Source organism: Blennius ocellaris, assembly GCF_963422515.1.
Source record: "Blennius ocellaris genome assembly, chromosome: 3".
Classification (NCBI taxonomy): Eukaryota; Metazoa; Chordata; class Actinopteri; order Blenniiformes; family Blenniidae; genus Blennius; species Blennius ocellaris.
Window position 1 is genome coordinate 18,511,786 of NC_137652.1, and position 20,274 is coordinate 18,532,059.

At 39.4% G+C, this 20,274-nt stretch overlaps 1 protein-coding gene across 1 annotated transcript; it reads left to right on the plus strand.

Annotated features, from left to right (window-relative positions):
• The first annotated feature begins 2,241 nt into the window (after positions 1–2,241).
• On the plus strand, positions 2,242–16,690 carry c1qtnf6b (C1q and TNF related 6b). Its single transcript, XM_080520856.1, has 3 exons — positions 2,242–2,361; positions 8,133–8,319; positions 14,709–16,690. Exons 2-3 carry the CDS (start codon positions 8,139–8,141, stop codon positions 15,254–15,256), a joined length of 729 nt encoding a protein of 242 aa, XP_080376982.1. The 5' UTR covers positions 2,242–2,361; positions 8,133–8,138; the 3' UTR covers positions 15,257–16,690.
• The last annotated feature ends 3,584 nt before the right edge of the window (positions 16,691–20,274 follow it).

The window sequence follows — 20,274 nt, forward strand, 5'->3', positions numbered from 1 at the left end:
TACAGGATGGTAACACAGTATAAGTTGTGATGGTTTTTCCTTCACTAGAGACACTTTATTGTGTCTGGTCGACCAAAACTCAAAGAGAGAATGAAGGGAACGCTGAGAGATGGATAGAAGATAGGGGTAAATTCAATTAAATTCACTAGAACAGAGGGAAAGTGGCAGGACTTTGGTCCGACCTTATCCCTGATGAACTCGGAGCTTTAAAAGCCTCCAATCCTGTTTTGAAGCATGCTGCAGGAATTCACAGAGGCGGCGATTTGATGGAGCGCAGCTGGAAACAAATGATCTTTATGAGGCAGCGCAGCATGTGTTTGCTTTATAATTAGCTGCTTTTACCATCACAGTCATTCCTCCATGTGGATCCCAACCAATGAGAGAACACAGGATGAGCTGGCTCCATTTCAATTCCACCAGAAAGGAAGGATTCTGCTTTAGTCTCACTGTGATCACTGGAGTCTGCTTGTAAAGTCTAAATAACCCCCACAGTTAATCTTACTGGGTAGTAAATCTCTGCGAAGTGTTTTATTTTAAACATGAATTTCATTTGTTCCTGCTGTTTCTCCCCTCAGCTTGAATTATAATTACTGTGTTTTTTCACAGCAGTATGCAGAATTCTTTTACTTGAAAACAAGTCAATGCATTTTATTCACAAAGATGAGCATAACCCCACTCCTGTTGGTACAACTTTTTTACGACAAGTCAGGGAAATTTTCAATTGAAAATAGACAAAAAAAAAAAACCCAGTAAAACTGGTTACCATGTCGCACTGAGTGCAAAAATGTGGATAATTGAACTTGGGAGTCCTTGAAGCTGCTCCAACTTTATCCGATTCATGTACACCAGTGATTCCCAACCGGGGGTACACGGACCCCTAGGGGTACGCGAGGGTATTGCAGGGGGTACGCAGAAAGATTATAAATTACCCTACAGTATCCACACACAAAAAAAAAAAATTATACTATATTATATTGTATTATATCATGAATTTTAGTAAGGCCATACGTTTATTTTCCATGAGTAGCAGTTCGTCCACAGTGATTGTAACACTACAATGCACATAATATGAAAAGACAATAAAGTGGCGCGCTTTAAAAAAAAAAAAAAAAGGTTCACGTTCTTGCTGCGGGCGCGCACGATTCGCGAAGCTAGCTAACTCTAGCTGCATACCGACTGTAAACATGGATGCATGGCTAGGCAGGAGTAAACGTCCAGCTACCGCTACTGCTACCGTCGCCTCGGACGCAGGCACAGGGGAGCCCAGTGAAAAAAGGAATTATGAAAGACCTATGAAAGACAAGCAAGCGCAAGTGTCTCATTAAAAGGTATGTTTTTACACTCACAATAATTGTTTTATTTAAATGAGCAGTTGGATAGATAGAAAGACAAAGGGTTAAATATAAGTACACATTAAGGCGAATAATCACACACGAGAGAGGGGGTACTTTTCACATGGAAACCAGCTCAAGGGGTACACTGGTCGAAAAAGGTTGGGAACCACTGATGTACACTGTCAGCATAAAAACAGATTGATGCAACTGTAAAAACAACATAATTCTTACAAATTCTCTCAAACTACTGAAAAATAGGCAACTTTGCACTGCTTTGTGTTACTGGTGGAAGAAGGATTGGCATCTTTATGATTTTTTTGCTCGTAACAATGTCAGGGTCTTAGTATTGTGACCACCATGTTTTCACAACATCCACTTTGCACCACAACAAAGAAAAGCTTTAAAGTTCAAATTTAAAGATTATTATGTCACTATTTTACCAGTCCGGCGCACTCAAGGTAAAATTGAGCTGTATGTGACCCCTGTGAATTAAAATGTGTTTGGCAATGTTGTGCCAGGAAGTCTAACATATTGAGTGACTGTTAGGGGGTAATAAGCAATGTTCCTCCAATAAAACACAAAGAGTGGAAATGGAGTTTCCCCAGCATGAAGGAAGAACTTGAACTTTAAAAGACAAGTTGGTTGCTCTGCATTTGGCCAAGCACACAGGAAAGCTTGGAAAGACAGAGTGTGTGCGACAGAGTGAGAGACCTATTTCTGTTTTGTAGATACTATTTAGTCCTCTGTTGTAAGTTTGCAGATACAGCCGAGGGAACTCTTAAGAGTGGTGGTGATGGATGGGTGTGTGTGTGGAGATGATCTCAGGAGGGAGGATGGAGCAAAGGTGTCGAAATTCGTCCTGTGTGAGGCTCAGAGGGAGAGGGAGAGAGGGGGAGAGAGAGAGAGAGCGAGAGAGAGAGAGAGCGAGAGAGAGAGAGAGAGAGATTTCTCCTCTCTGTCGTTCCTTCTTTCTGTCTCACAGCAGCGGTTTGTCTTCTCCTCATCGGCTGTGCTGAAACTCCTGCAGGTAAGAAACGACACGAGACACCAGCTGACAGTAACTTCACTGCCGTATATACCGAAGCGACTTTGCGCCAAACCCACGCACAAAGTGATGCAAAGTGTGAAAAAGAGAAGAGAATGCGCTCTGCTGGAGCGGGAGAAGCGTCACACCCGGCGGCGCGGCGGCGTGCCTGCAGAGACGTGCAGCAGGAGAAGAAAGTTATCCACAAGTTGCCAACTCAGCAGTGATTTTCTACTTTAAGGGGAATAAGTTAGTGATACTCCTACGTGGATGCGCATGACTCGGCGTTGTGTTGCTGTGGAACTATGCGCCCTTGCGCGCGCCCTCCGGTTGATGCTCTGCTGTTGTAGACGTGGCTCCACAAATGAGTTCATTATGACTGACGCACGTGTGTGGTGGACGGAGTATTAGTGGTGTGTGTGCGTGTGCGTGTGCGTGTGGGTGTATACGCGCGTGTGTCAGCTCCTTATGATCATCTTATGATGAAAGTGGACGATGACTTTATTATTACAGATTCACTCACTTGTAAAATGACGCTCAACAAATGGACCAGTTTACACAACAACATTTCAAGTTAAAACGTTTTTGCATTGTTGTTTCGGAAACGTTTCGCATTTACGTGGTGACATTTTGAAAACGATGTCCGTTCACTGGGCAAACACTTGAAACAATGTAGTTTTCATGTTGTGTCACTTGTGGATGTTTGTGGTGTCACTCTGTGCACACACGTGCACAGAGAATAAGACACTAAACTTTAACATGATGTTTCTTATGCATTGTTTCATGGTGTTCCTCTTTTTGAATCTTTGCTGAATTTGAATATTCTGAAAAGCGCTATACAAATGAAATGTATTGTTTTCATTATTACCATTGGAGAGTACATGGACATCCGTAAGGACAGACGACCAAGTTGGATTGCTATTATAGGTGGTATTCAACTGTAAAACTATCAATATGGACTTTAATCCTCGATTATCAACTGGGAGTCGTGACACTCTGGAAGCCACCATTGTTGTTGTTGTCCAAACTACTTGGCGTGTGCAGAAGAATTATTTACCACTGTAGCAGCATTTCCCTGTTAACACGTAGATGGTCCCTAAGCATTTTCAGAGAGTTCCTCCTTGGGAGTTGTTTCCAAAGAATTCCGAGCACCGTTGTTGTGTAAACGGATGCCTATAACACACTAAATGTTTGGCCCTAATAGGCCCTAAATGTGCATTTTATCATTGTGGTTGCATGACTAATAACTTCCACTGTCTGGACTTGTCTAAAGAAGAGCAATCATACCCCTGAATCCAATTCACCGATCAAATATCAACCATATAATGACAGCAGTGCCATGTCAGCACATTGCAGCATTTACCTAGGATTTATGTGTTATTCATGCCAAGTTAAAATTCCTCCATACTCAGTGGAAAAATCACAAAGTAATAATTATTTTAGACACAATATATAGTACATTTCTCATCATTGCTATATCAATAAATGCAATTTACATGTAAATGTAACATGCAAAAGACTGACTGGCTCATACAGTGTGCATTGATGGTAACATGTGCCCAATCAGAAGGAACTCTACTGCCCTAGATTGTGCAGACAATCATCACAAACATTATTTCAGGACTACGTCCAACCTGGTGGCAACTGGCTAGAAACCAAATGCACAAAAATCTGGAAAATATGACAACAAAGTGCTTTCTTTGGGAGCTGCCGATATGATCACAAAAGACAAATAAACAAACAGTCTGCAGCCAGCTCATAAAACCAAGAGAGACTGAGAGAGACCACTTTTATTTGGAAATCCCAAAGCAGAAAAAGATTTTTGTTTTTTTCAAATTCTATCTCAAAAGCTGAATATTTTAATTGAGAACATGGATGAATAACAGGTTCTGAACATTGTCAGTAACAAATAAGATTTTCTTATGAAATGTTATCAGTGTCATAACATTACAGTATGGAGTCAATAACAGTATATTTTATATATACGTGTATACATTTTTGTCATGTTTTCTTTTTAACTTTTTTCTTCTTTTTTCCTTGTTTTTGTGTTATTTTTTATGTTTTTTCCTTTTTTCTCTGTATTTTCTTTGTTTTTTTCTTTCTATTTTGTTCCCTTAGTTTTAGCTGTTTGTCCATCAGAGGGCACTGAGTTGATCTCACAGGATGTTTTGGTGCAATAGATCCAGGCCTTATTGAAGTGGTCGCTTTTCCTTCTCTCAAGTTGTAAAATTAGATTTGCACTTCACAGGAAACCATATTGAGATATTATAGAGCAGTGCTGGTTAGGAACCTATTGGTTATATTCAAAATTCCTTAGCTTTAGTATGTGTGTGTGTGTGTGTGTGTGTGTGTGTGTGTGTGTGTGTGTGTGTGTGTGTGTGTGTGTGTGTGTGTGTGTGCATCTTTTGGCGCCACTGTAATGTTTTAAAACCACATTGAAATTGGGGAAGGGTTCTGCAGCTATATTTTAGACAAGACTTTTCCTGCACCAGTTTCTCTGGTTTCTCCAGTTGCTGGTTTGTAAATAAAATATGGACTATGACTTCATACAGTATTAAATCTTAGAAATGTGCCACAGTGCATCGTATTTGTTCATTTTCCCACCACGAAAAGCAGCTCACTGACAATGCACTCAGTCTCTGCAACACTTCCCAGCATGGGTTTAAGCTAGTTGCTTAATGATGATCATTGAGGTCAGCTTTCTTTTTCCACCAGTTTACCTAAAAGTAAAATCACAGCCTGTCTGCACAGTGGAGCGAGCTGTGAGGTCTGCAGAGGACAGCAGGCACAAACATGCTCCTTTACACTGTGGAAAATAGAAAATATGGTGGGTATCTGACTGTCAATAACATAAATTAGCAGTAGCCTGCATTAGTTGCTAGAATGAACCATTAACTTCTCTTTATTAAACCTGTTTACAAGTTGGTGTTTAATTCCAACTATTTTTGTTTACTGCTGCTTCTTCCCATTGTCATTAGTTCATAAACTTGTAGTTTATAGATTATCTTCATCCCATTAACAGATGTAACTTCAGCTATAATCCAGATTATGGAGCATCGTCCCCTCACTTACTAGGTAATTGAAAGTAGTGGACGTTTCCTTTTTACTTAAAGTAACTCACACGCAGTGACATAAAACATCAAGATGTACAAACCCTCCTGTTCTGTCTGCGAGGACATCGTCTCAGAGTTATTAGAATGAGCCAGACCCAAAGTCTTACTACTGATTTGCAGCAGGAGTTTGACCAAAAATGACCAAAAAATGTAAATTAATTTGATGACTCGCAACTCATTTTTCAAACACTGCTCAGCATCCTGTATTAGTGAGTCAGACTCCACTGATAACCGCTGTGGTTTGACTTTACTATCAGCAGTCAAATAAAACCGTCCAGGCTCTGCTCCAGTCGTTTCATTTTCTCACAGTCATGCTTCATCCATCATATCAAATCCCGTTACCATTCGGCCACGACTGTGAAAACCCCCGCGGGAATCCCTGTTATTTCTCTCAGTTGTGTTGTTCCTGTTGGATTCATTAATTTTCCTCTAACCTTCTGTCTTGAGTTTTACTACATTAAATTCAATCGGTTAAAAGTGGAAATGGGACAAAACATGGTCGATAAAGATCAGCTCTCTGTACAAGATTTGTAAATAAGAAGCAATTTGCCATTGTTTTTTAAGGAATTTATTGCACAGAACCGTCTCTTCTATTCAGCTGCATATTCAGGATGAAACAACTCAGCACAGATTTGCCCCACAACCAAAGTTTCATGTTGAAACAGCAGTGTACAGAAACGATCGCCATACACACAGAAACTGCATAAACACCGAAAATATGCAGTTTTCGTATGAAGACTGTTTAGGTAATACAACTCGTATTACATAAGAGTACCAGCATTTTAGAAAAGTTCAATTTTACCCATTTACACAGTAACCAAGAGTTTTCAAAAAGTTCAATTTTCACTGATTGAAAACAATGAGCGAAACCCAAAACACAACAAAAGTTTGGCATTTTCACTTCATCAAGGTGAAACTTAACACAAAAGTCCCAGCTTGGATTTGAACAATAACAATGTGATTAGATAAACAAGTGAAGGATGGATTTCTTAATTGGTATTCATAAATTGACACAAAGACACTATTTCTTAGCTTGAAGTCACATCCAATAGGTATTGCTGGAAAAAGTTCACTCCAATAGGTTTTTGATCTTCAGTTTTCATCTTGCATTTTAGAAACTGAAGTTCTTAACACATTTGTATGAGCCATTTATACAGCCATAGTTTTTTTTTTTTTTTTTTTTATTATTAACACATGAGGAATTCCTGGGGACAAGTGGGGAACATGTTCTGTAAACTAATGTAAGGCATGCAGCCAAGGATCAAGGCAAAAACACATATTTTACATGAGATTTTTAGTCTGTGACAGCAGGCGACAGAATACAACTTCAATCGTAACAGTACTCAAGGGTACTTTATGAGTTTTGGGCAACACTATGAGGTTGTGGGTTCATTGTGTCAGAGGAACACTTCCAGCCCTTCTGGATTATCCATTATCTTTGAAATGTATGCAATCACTTCACCATAAGGCACTTTAGGTATAAATTGACTGCCATATGTTGTGAGTTATATTGACTGAAACATGGCCTCTCATTTTCTGCTTCCATCCTGTAAGTTGCATAGTCTTTGTTGGAGTTTTTTCCTAATGTATTGAGTAAGGTCATCAGACCAGATCATTTTGTAAAATTTTAATCTATTTTTCATTGATTGTGAGAGGAAAAAACAATAGATAATCAATGTGATCTATTATAAAAACAAAGAAGTCTCAAACTTGATGAACTATTTTCAAGGCCGTAGGTTGCAATTATAATCAGTTGTGTAATTACAGTCATTCCTAATATTTTGAACATCTCCTCAACATACATCAGAGGGGCAGAATATTCAGAACCCCTCAGCCTCAACACGACATTGTTAGATTGAAGTGTTCCGAAAAAAGTGGCTGCATACATTTATATATGTATGCGTGTTTTTCTGACAGCATACCAAGGGCCAGTGGTTTAGCAATGTTCATGAAAGCTTATTAAATAAACGGTGTTGCATCACTGCTGGTGTTTCCCCCTCCACTCCAGGCCAGATGTACTTGTGACTGCAGAATTCTCTCCTTCCTTGATTTTAGTCTTGTGTTTCCCCACTGGCTTAGATTTCTCAATCCAAACGTTCTGGATCCAGTATGACAAATTCGCCATCTGTGGCTTTCACTGCACAGTTTGATAATATTGTTGATGGTTCTATTAAAAAAAAAACACCAAAAAAAACCAAGAGCTTTTTTTAATGCTGAAATGTCTGATTTGTTCAGTCACAACAGGGATTGTCTACCTTTACCAGTAAACCTTTCAATGGCTGTAAAAGATGTAGGAAGCGTTTGGGTGACCTCCAGTGCTTCTGTAATATTGGTTCAAACAAAAGCTTCTTGGCTTCACAGCATTCTGGGACACTACCATGACTAATGCATCTTGACTGTAAAACACATAAGGTTTAGATGATTTAGTCTGTGTTTTCAGCTTTTGAAAGATATTATTACTGTCACATAAATATGTTACTACTTTGCCGTTTATCCACAGGAATGACAAAAACAGTGCACCACCAAAAATGCTGGTTTTGGTTTAGTGTTTATCAAAATAGAAAAACGCAACAAAGTATTCCCCATGAAAGTTATGCTTTATACGAGGTGGTAGATTCAACCGCTTTCCCCTCTAACCTCTTCTTGTCATTTTACCCTCAGGTTGCCATGTGGTCGGTGTGTTTGAGGCTGCTCTTGCTCCTGCCCTTTGTCTGCTGCGTCTCCTCCCCCTCCAGACCGCCGTCCAGACTGTGCAGACGGTGCTGCGACCAGCAGGAGTCTGCACCGGCCACGGCTCACTTTCAAATGCCCGAAGTCCGAACCGTCATCAACATGACCATCCTGAAAGGTACCAGAGCCTCCATGAGCTTCTCAAAACTATTGAGCACTGTCACGTTAAGACTCCGATTACATGACGTTTAAAGTGAAAATGAATTTATTTTATAAAGAAAAGTTTAATTTTACACAATAATTTTTTTCAAATCGTAAACAGCAGAGATGCAGACAAACAATGTAGCTCCCATGCCAGGCCACAAGCGGGTGCTGTTTTTGTAATGCAACCACACACGTGTCTGCATATAGGACAAGAGCAATTACAGATTTCTGACGTCCACCCAAGGTGGACGTAGACTGAGAAAAAAAAAAGAAAAACTCCAGATCACCTCAATCTTCCATGGCTTAATATCTATCTGTGATGAAAATGTCATCAAAATCCGTGCTGTCGTTTTGACGTAATCTTGCTAAAAGATATACAGGCAAACAAATATACGCTGACGATTTTAGTATGTCCAATGTTTTTTATTAAGTAACAAAACACTATAAACATTATCGCTAACAAGTACACGAACATTCGTATGGACAGACAACAACCTTATATTGCTGTTACTATAAAACTACCAAGTCATGGGGCTCATGGCCCTCTCTCATTGCAGATTGTTTTTTCAAAAAAGTAAAGTTTTCCTCATTTTCCACAGAGACGAAGTTGGAGCATTTTCAAAAAGTTGCATTTTGAATGACCTCTTTGATATAACATGATATCACCCACAGCGTGTAGTAATATTGTCTCTAAACTGTGTTTCGTGAAAGAAGCACCACATTATTTAAGTACAAAGCAGAACTATTTGCAGCTCTATTTTGACTCACTTTCCCTGGTACACCGCATTTAGGAAATACGTGTATTGATTTGACTCTGCATCATTGAATGTCTGTGTTTAATTTCTCCTGATTTAAGCTACATTATCATAATCACATGGCTGCTTTTCCTTATGGCTGAGTGTGTGACTGGAGTAATACTTCATCCAAAGCATAATCAACCTATATTATAATGGATTGGTGCTCCTAAATATAGCCACGCATGGATGCTCAAGTAGAATTGAGACAAGAAAAATAATTGAGTGTCTAAAAGGGAAATTGATTTTTTTCGCTGATAAACGCAACCTGGAACCACTTAAGCTTTTGTCTGTTTGCCAGAGAATGGGCATATCAACATATGAATTCATGCAAGCCATAAGAAAACAAATCAAGGAGGAATGACTTTAATGTAGACTGAACACTCATAACTCATGGGTCCATGAAAGAAGATGTATTTGGTACATTAATGGAAGTTAAAGACAAGCCAAACAAGCTTTAGTCCCTCAGCTTTAGTTGAAGTCAGTCAAGCTCCATCGGTGGGATCAAAGTTTTGGACTTGACCTGAGATGGGCCTGACATACTGTATATACAGATGGTGACATGTTAAAGGGAGAACCCATCGGGAAGTTTCCAACCAGTGCAGCTTTATTCCTCTCAGGCGTTGATTCCCTGGAACCTCCTCCCTGTGAATGTCGTAGAAATGTGGTGAACGTGTTATTCGCAAATGTCTGTGTACCCGCCATTTGTCTTGTTAATAGCATATTGCTCTGTGCCTGCATGTGTGTGTGGGTTCATTACAAAAACAAACAACAGCACCAAAATGCTGCGTTTTCATTTGAAATGTTGTCATGTAAGCGGGGCCTTATTCTTAAAGCAATTGGATCCGATCAACAGGACCGGGTCATGTATTTTGAAAGACGTTTCACCAATTACCCAAGTGGCTTCATCACTTATTCGCTTGACTAGACTGGCATGTCCAAGTCTAATTAATCTGATTCTATTATTATTATTATTATTAATATTATTATTATTACCTACCTCCTACTTGGAGAAATGATGCAATGCAAAATATTGGTCTTAATAGTTAATACTACCTGAACACAATGACATACTGATTTGCATTGACATCTCCCTGTAAGTGGACACTTTGAAGAAAAAAGGAAAATAAACCACTGTCGCCTATTTGTGTATTCACTTCAAACACAATGAGACCTGATTTGAGTGACAATCAGAAGTAGACCTGAAGATAATTGCCCTGATCCCACCAAGAGAGAATATGAACATTAGCAGCAGCATGACTCACCAGGATCGTGACTGGACTATCAATTGGGAAAAGCCAGCCAATGATTTTAGTGAGCTTGTTATGTGCAGCGACTGCCTACTACAAATGATTGTAAATTACAGTTAATCTCTTTCTCTGAATCTACTCTGTGAACTGGGAATATTTAAAAATGTTTAAATAATAATAAGGAGAAGAAGAACTTTATTTGTATAGCCCTTTTCAGAACACATGTTGCACACATTGCTTTACAGTAAAAACACAAACAAGAAAAAGTCGGGCGACACGGAGGAGACGAGCAATCAAACAGACGGACAAGCAGTCATTAAACAGATGGAAAATTATAGACAAAAATCAACACTAAAATCCTGGGAGTGGTTCCTCTGGGAACAGCCGTAACAAGTGCACAGGGTTTTAAAGGCTACATATTTGACATTTTCTTTAACAATTCTTGCTGACACCGACACATCAGGCATGCTTTGACTGGAATAAATCTGACCAGATTAGAGCGATAAAGATCTCGATCTCACCCAGATGAATCCCAGCTCTACTTGACACCGTGGACTCGTACTGACCTTCACTGGTTACAGATGGCTGACTGAGTTGAACAGTCGCAGTCAAATCTTTGACGCCTTGTTTGACTTATCGTTGCTGAAAGGAAGTGGCAACAGTGTTGACTTGATTGGGCATTTGTGTAAAAGTATTTGTATTTGCAAATAAGTACAGAAGCCGGGATCGTAAAAATGAAAAGAAGAAAGAAACATGTGACAAGAGAAAGGGATTACGATGAGGTTTTTCCACACCACCACAGCTGGAGCGGGATTAGTGAGAGAAACATGTGTGTCGAATATGAGACGGTGAGCAGCCAGCTGAAGCAGAGCGTCAGGCCAAATCATGTGTCACCGTTCTCTCCTTTCATCTCTTGGTCCTCTGATAACTGGACATACCAACTCTGTTCAGACACTCAATCAACCCCCCCAAACACATCCAGTTTCTGCACCGTGGAAAAGCCTCTCATTCCCGCTCATGCCACACACATACACACGCATAGTTTAAAGCAGTTCAGACCCTGTTAAACCGGAGCAGATTATCACCAAAGCAACACTTTCTACTGACGTCACAACAGACAAACTGAACTATCTGCAGTGTTCGAGTGTAGCAGGTGAATCCGCACAGTCCAACTCCACCCACGTCTTCTCTGATAGAATAATGCGTTCATTTTGTGTCGTCTGGTGCAACGGGCCACTTTGACTTGATTCCTTCTCTCTCCAGGTGTTTTGGTGAGCTTTTGTCCGCTCTATCAAACATGCATTTTATTTGTATCTGTCCTATTCTATTCTGTTTTATTCTACAGACGCATAGATTTATTTACAAAGGGTTAAGTAGATATATTTTTTTATTTCTTTATTTGTATGTAATAATTAAGACAATTTAAAAGTAGACTAAAACACATGACTTAAAAAATATGCAGAAAAAAATCACTTTAAAACATCACAATTTAAGATCGAGTTCAAAATAATTCAAATGGAAACAGAAAAATAAAACAAAACAAAACAGTTGAAGAGAATGCTGGTCCAAATATCAACATTTTATACTGATTTTTAAAACTGGTAACAGATGGAGATTGGTGAATATGAAGTTGTAAAAGGTTCTACATAAAAAGGAAAATGGGAATATTTAGTAAAACTGTATTAGCGGATCTTAAAGTGTAGTGTGGAACATTTTCTGCCAGGCAGTTGGAAATGTATGAAAGAGCTTGTAAAGTTAACTTTATTCTAAATTAATTTACTGTATGTGCATTTTCGTGATAAAATACATTGCGGATGGCTTTTGGGATCTATGGAGACTAAACAGGCTTTAAGGAAGCCTGTTTATTTAAAAAAAGAAAACACAAGCATGAGGCCTGTTATACTTCATATTTGTAATTTGACTTTGTCACATTCATATTACATTTAGGCCCCATGTACACAATAACGTTTCAACTGAAAATGCGTTATTTTTGCCTTCACATTCACTGGAATCTGTGTAGCTCTGGTATCATGTTGAATGCGGCATCATTTCTGCTGCATTTCTAATGGTTCTCTTCAGATCGTAGCAGCAAACACACTGTGCAGAGTAACTTTTTGACACTGTCAGAAGATTATCTTGGGCTGTCTTTGGTCGCAGTGAAAGTGATATAAGTCATCTGAACAGTATAAACCAAGAGAAAAGATACTAACTTTGCTCATCTCATGGGCATCACACAGTCTGTAAATACCAGTCATTAAACATTCACAACCAGCAGTTCCTGTTAGAAAGCTTTAAACAGACAGGAAGAGGAGGAACATTTCAACCCAGGTGGGACTTGAACCCACAATCCCCAGCTCCAGAGGCTGATGCCTTATCCATTAGGCCCGAAATCTGGGTCACATAGCAACTGCTGAAGGATTCCAGATACAGCTCAACAGAGAATAAAAATACACTTTAAGGTGGCACTGGGAGGAATAAAAACACTTCAGATAGAAAATGTAAAAATGGTACCTAAGTCCTGTCAGTAGTTGTTCCTGGTTTAATGTATTCGTATGAAATCAGTTAAAAATTACTGTTATAAATGGGAATCGCAGCTCTAAAATTGCAAATAAGACAGTGTGAAACTCAATTGAACTTCTTGTGCTACAGACTCTAAGCAGGTTTGAGGTCTTTGAGTTGTGGTCAAAACAGTTCTCTCTTCACATCCACTTTCTCATTATTTGGATATTTTTTACTGCTTCAAACGAGAAAACACATCATTCACGTTTCCGTTCTGTCAGATTTCTGATCCCCAAGACTTGCACCTTCCTGTTGTTTCTTCTTGTTCTGTGTCAAAGACGTCACTTAAAGTCGCGTTAACGACTCAGTCCCTGCAGTCCTCCGAGTACAGAGGTGCTGCTGAGCTGCTATTTGTGGAAACTGTTCTGACTCGCCTCAGGACTTCTTGTCCAGCACTGGTCACAGCTGGAGCGGTCGTTGTGAATCTTTAGGGAGGACGAGGAGTCGTTGTTTACCTCTCCAGGAAGCGTTGGTCATGGTGAGCGAGGGCGGCACTGCGGGCTCTTCCTGTGTGGTTCATCTTCCAGCCCCAGAGTTTTTTCCTCTCATTCCAATGAAGAGCTACTTGAAGGGAGCTGTGTAATGCAAAACATCCTGGAGACGTTCTCGAGACGTTTTTTTTTTTTTCCATGATTGGAGCTCCCAAACCACAATAACCTACATATACTGTTGCGTAAACCTCATTGGAACCGTCAAACGCCCTTTATCCAACAATCCAATATTTGTTTCTTTTTATAGTTAAAGGAGCGTGTGTTCAGCCGATCCACTGTATAAGCGGTGTAACTTGTCACTGTAATATATACGCAGGCAGGGTTTTTTTTTTTTTTTATGTTCTGGGAACAATAGCAACACATCACCGTGGCCATTTTTAGCCTGAAAAAAGGGTCAATGGCAGGATATACGGTGCATGAGCTCATTAATCATTTTCAGAGGTTGCTCCCAAATTGTATGCAAATGTAAAATATCAAGGTCGTGCAGGGACGGTTTTAACAAGAGTATACATGAAGTCAAGTTGAAGACAGAGATTAATTGGACAGTTTGGGGTTGATCACACAAAAAGGAGTCAAATTAACGGAAGCAGCAGAAAAAGAAACTCAGACTTCCTGGTGCGCCTCTGCAGGGAAACAGATCACTGTTTGACTAACTGGAAAACGTTGTGAATTGATTGTACCTGTGGCTTTTGTAGTCAATATGTCCAACTGACACGTTAGATAGAAATCTTCACCACTGGCTTTCTCCATCCTTTCATCATATTTTGAGGAATAAATCAACCTTTATCAGTTATTAAAGTACCTGCTGATCTTAACTACAGGTCAGTTTGGGTTACGGTCCACACTGCAGCAACTAAAACTCCTCGCTCTCCTCGTCAGATGGTTCTGTTCGAACATAAAGTCCACGTCGAGCTCGACATCAAGATAAGCCACGTGTTTAAGTAAAACTCATTAAGATTTATAAGGAGGATTTGGAGTGCCAGATGCAAAAGCTTTACTGGAATTGGTTCAGCTTATTAAAGACAAAACCAAGCTCAGTGGAAATGTGTGCACGACAACCTGGACAGTCACCTTCTGTTGCTGGAACCTGGAACACAGACGTTCCATTATGCCTGCACCTTCTGTAATAGGAAGAGTTTTGCTCTGAATCGGGCATATTCTTCACATTCTGAACTTGGTCTATATACTGTGTGTGGATGTATCTGAGCATTAAGGTGTGTTGAGACTACAAAAGTAAAATGTTGTTTTGTTTTTTAATTTCACCCTCAGGTGATAAAGGTGACAAAGGAGACAAGGGGACCCCTGGAAAGCCAGGTGTGGAGGGCTCCCCTGGCTACGGAGGGCCAATGGGTCCCAAAGGCAGCAAAGGCCAGGCGGGCGTCCCCGGTGACCCCTGCAAGATCCCTCAGTCGTCCTTCTCAGTGGGGCGTCGCAAGTCCCTGCACAGCCTGGACTACTACCAGGCTCTGGTGTTCGACACAGTGTTCGTCAACCCCTACGAGCACTTCAACATGTTCAAGGGCAAGTTCTACTGCTACGTCCCGGGGATCTACTACTTCAACGTCAACATCCACACCTGGAATTTCAAGGAGACATACCTGCACCTCATGCACAACGACAAGGAGCAGGTGATCCTGTACGCCCAGCCCAGCGAGAGGTCCATCATGCAGAGTCAGAGCGTCATGCTCAACCTGGCCCTCAACGACGAGGTGTGGGTGCGGCTTTACAAGAGGGAGCGGGAGAACGCCATTTACAGCGACGACGTGGATGTTTACATAACTTTCAATGGATACCTGGTGGCACCCATCATCCAGTGAAAACACACAGCAGGATTGACAAAACATGAGGATCAGATGATTTAGCCCTTGTTCTCCACGGATGCTGCTTTGGCTCTGAAGAGGAGAACTTACTAGACGAAAATGGAAATTTGGGGTGTTTATTAACCTTCCATTTAATCTTGGAAAGGTGAATATTGTTTAATTTGTATTGAGGGATGTACAAAAATGTTAAAATCATAACCAACAATACAGAAGCTAAACGCAGAACAGCGCTCTACCAGGAAAAACTATGTTCAAATGCTTCCTTTGCACTAGAAAAACTTTTTTTTTTTTTTGTACAAAGTGAATCATGTTTTCCTGCTTCAGTGCTGTGCTGCAGGTCCCTCGTGGATCCCTCCCTTCAGCAACTCAGTTGAAAAACACAAGCTGTGTCACTTGTCAGGAATTATAAATCTGTGCAATCAATTTTATACAGCACAAGTGGTGTGGTGCTTCTTAATACAGGCAGCGTATCTGTCAGATTGAATTGTGTTCAGACAGGCTCTTGTCACACTCTGGACAAATGATTCCTCTGAGCTTTTCAGAAAAAAAAAAAAAAAAAAAAACTCTTTGAAAAGGTCAGTTCATCCATAACACAAGAAAGGAAATGTCCCGCTTTACTCAGATAGTGTTTGGCCATGCAGATGATCAACATCACACTTGTTTCAAGCCAGACAACTCAACACACTGACACAAATAAACAACAGAATGCTGCTGCAGTGCATTTAAAAACAGAGTCTCACATTTTGGGTGCGGGGCATGCAGATTTTTCAAGTGTACAGCAGTGGTTATTAATACATTTCCATCTGTAACATTTTAATGTGAAAGCAAGAATATGTTGTTTTCTACTTTTGAAACCAAAATGTTTGATTTTTAATATAAAAATTTTTTTTTAGGTTCTGTTGACTATTTGTTGAATATTGGTTTGGTGTCGATAACAGTTGCCCTATTGATTGATTAGTTTGGGTTTAATGAATAGGATTTTCTAACATGACAGACCATTACTAAGCAGATAAGCTATTAACATTCACATCACTGAAAGTATGTAGTTTTATCAATCCAACCTCATCAAAACCCCTGTTTAATATATTGTATTAAAAGCAAATGTTTGGTATTTTGGTGAACTGACACTTTCAATAATACTATCCTTCCATATTAAACTAAATAAGGTGCTTTTCTATCAAAAACTAGGATGGATCAGGAATTTAAGAGACATCAAACTGCAGAGCAGTTTATGTATTGTAAATACTCTTATATTGTCTGTGATAGCTACAATGGGTTTACAATTGTGCTGTCGGGGCTGAACTTTGTATGTACTTTTTTTATTATTATTATTTGTGTCCTCTTTCACTAACAAAGTTTCTCTTTATTCTGCATCTCTGAGCAACGAAAAAAAAGACTTTTAAGAAAAATAAATTAAATGTTTGCATAGTTTCACCTGAAATCTGCATTCTTTCATGTGCAACAATATCACTTTATCACACATATTACACTTTATAATTTTGTTGTGGTTTTATTTGCATTCTTCTGCAGGGTTTTTTCTCACTCATCTATCTCATGCTCCACAAATGACATCATGCAGCTGACTAATTGGCGCACAATTCAGCCACTAAACCATTTGGGGGAAATGGCATTTGCGGTTTAACCCTAAAAATTGGCCGGCTCTTCAAAACAAACTAGCAAGCAAGAAGCCATCTCGAACTCGGAGAGACGGCGGATGAATGCGTAGCATGCCAGCTCCATCTGTTTTGCCAGATCCCTCCCATTAGCTGTAATGCCGTCCTCGGGGAGGCTTTGCCAGAGGAAAAGCAGACTGCAGCATTGTAAATACTTTAAGCCTTCAGTGGAGATGTGAAAAGCTCTGTTGGGAGACAAAGCGGAGCATCTTTCCCAGTTCATCAGCCCAGAGTCGAGAAGGCTGTTCCAAAACGCACCACGGACAAGCTGTTAGTTCCTGTGAGCACGTTGGGGTTGACACTCCGGCTGCGCTCAGGTTTGTACAACAAATGAGTCAAAATGGAAATCTAAAGTGATTTAAAAATGATTTAAACTGTAACAGAGTGGAGAGGGGGGACTAGAAAAATGCATTAAAGCTGCACAAATGACATGAATCCAATCTGAATAACTGACAAAAAACTTTAACGCTGTGTGAGAGAGTGAAACCTTTAAACATGTTACAGTTTCACTCAATTTGTTACCAAATGAATATAACAAGATAGAGAGCTTACAGAAATACCCTTACACTCCGTTATCTACTTGTCTCAACTTCAAGTGGACTGATGGAAACATTGACCCCATTTCCCTTAAATTACATTTAAAAGTGAAAAACCAAACGATGTAGATTTACCTCCAGTTGTCCCTAAAGTTTTAGAAACACCAGTAATCAAAGTGGTAAACACAAAATGTGGGTGTAAAAAGGAGAGCTTGTGGTTTTGTGTTCAATATTTTCATCCCACGTATTAAATTTGTATATGTTTTGTGCGCTTATAACACATTTTGAGTGAAAAATAAAACGTCTGTGTTTTAGTTTCAGAAACGTTACACGTTTCCACGGCAGCGTCTTGAAAAATGAAATGCTGAAAACTATGTAGTTAACATGCCAGACCACGACTTGGCGCTGTTGTTTGTTTTTGTAATGAAACCACAGACATAAATGTGAGACTTGAAATTAGTAGGCCAATATCTCAATATATCAAAACCAAGTTGTTCCGAGTGGTGTGCGAGTGTTTAGGATAGGAGAAGGCGACACATCTAAAGCACACTGATTGCCCAAGTGATAAAATGTGCTTTAAAAGTCTATTTATAGTTCATTACCATGCGGCGAACAGGCAGTGGCGAGGCGTCCAGAGGTTAAAGAAATGAGCTGACAGGTGTGGGTCACTGTGCAGGGCCCTTGACCCCGACATGACCCTTGAGTGCTGCACAGTGGCTGCCCACTGCTCCTTAAGGATAGGCAAGGCAAGGCAAATATATTTCTATAGCACCAGACACAGTGTTTTACAATAAAGGAAATAAAGGAAACTAATTAAAACAAGGTGGTTAAGAAAGACACAAAAAGGATAATTAAAAAAAGGGAACGCTTTAAGATAAAGATAATAAAATAAGTGAAGTCTTGTTTATTATAAAGCCTGAGCAAATAAGTGTGTCAGCAGGAAATTTGTTCCACATGTGAGGAACGTAGGAACTAAAAGCTGCTTCACCTTGTTTCTTCTGACTCTGAAAAAGCAGCACTTCAGGAACATGTTACATAAAAAGGCCTGGCTCATTTGTGTCATTCTTGTATCAGGTTTCTTTTAAAGTATGTGCATTAGTTATGTTAAGACTCAAACATCGGCTCGAATCTCAAATATCCAATATTAGTAACAGAAGAGGCTGACGGAACCTCTTCGGTTAGTGTATATTTCAAAATTCTCAATTCTTTATCCTCATGAAAAGACCCTTTCTGTGAAGTGAACATGTCCTTATGCAGTCAAGTGCGTGATGCTGCCACCACCTTGGATTCCCTCTCCTATGGCATTGAGGAGCCTTGTGCTTTTCGAATTAAGTACAAATTCAATTTTGCTTAAACATCACACATTTGTATAATTTAACCAGAGTATATCTCTCTTCATATGCAGCAGCACTTTTTTTCCATGGATTCTGAAAAGTTTGATTTCCTTTTAGGCTATGTGTTCTATATATGTATTCAAAAGACACAATGTGTCTCCTTCCAGCACGCTGTCAAGACTTGCATGTTATTGTTTGTTCAGAAGAACAAGATTCCTTCAGGCATTTGGAAATGGCGCCAAAGTACGAGGCAGACTTAAGAAAATCAATTCAGGTCCAAGCAGTATTTGTTTTTTTCTTTTTTTTTTATCACGACATAAGGAATTGACTTTGAAGGTAAATACTTTCAAACGCACACTTGAAATGTTCAAAAACAACACAAAGTCTGAAACTTTCAAAGCCACAACAGAGTTTTTCTTTAAAGTACAGAAACGACTTACCACCTGGAATTGTTCCAACATAAATTCAAGTTGTTGAGAGGGGACAAAACTCTTGCTGTTGCAGTTCCAAAACTTTGGAGCACTTTGCCCTTGAAAATTAGGCATAATTCCAGCTCTCATTTGAAAAAAAAAAAAAAAAACGAAAAAAACCCACACCTTTCCTTGGCTGCTACAACTATGGGCATGATTGTGCTTTCAGTTTTTCAAGCATTTTTCAAGTGATTTACTAAGAATAACATCATGAGTGACATCAATCGCAAACAGGAGTATTTAAATCAGAGTGTTTGTTGCATGATACCAGGGGTGTCAAAGTTAAGGCCCATGGCCCGTGTTTCATTACAAAAACAAGTGACAACTCGTGTGTCAACATAAAAACTACACAGTTTGAAGTGTTTATACCATTTCCATGAAAATGTAAAACAATGCATTTTCACTTGAAATGTTGGTTTTATGAACAGGCCTCAGGGTTCCCCATTAGTACTTCATCTTCCACAGTTTTTGCTCACCACATTACATTTTGGCCATTTTTTATACGCAACTCTTTAGAAAATCAAACCCTTCCTAGCATTCAGATTTGATACGCATGTTGTTTTTAGAATCCCGATATACTGTGTATTTTTTGAATAAGTTTTATACTTTACATTTTCATGTTAATGTACCCAAGGTTTTATTTCTGTCAATACAACTTGTTTTTATTCACTTTAATGCTGTTTGTGCTTCAATTAAACTTGGATTGTTGGATTGCACTGGAAATTTAAAGTTAACACATCTGTTGTGTTTCACAGACCTCTTTCCACATATATACTTTAAATAAAATGTTTTTTTTAAAGCTAGATTTTGGCTATTGTTTGTGGAGAATCGGAACGTCAGGACATGAAGAATGTAAACACACAACAATGAAAACAATTATGACTTTGTGAGAAATGGAGCCTGAAACCTGCAGCATTGTTCCCAACCTGTGAAAACACACAGATCCATCATCAGACCAGCTCACAGGTGAACGAGAAAATCAGAGGTCATGTTCAAGCTTTC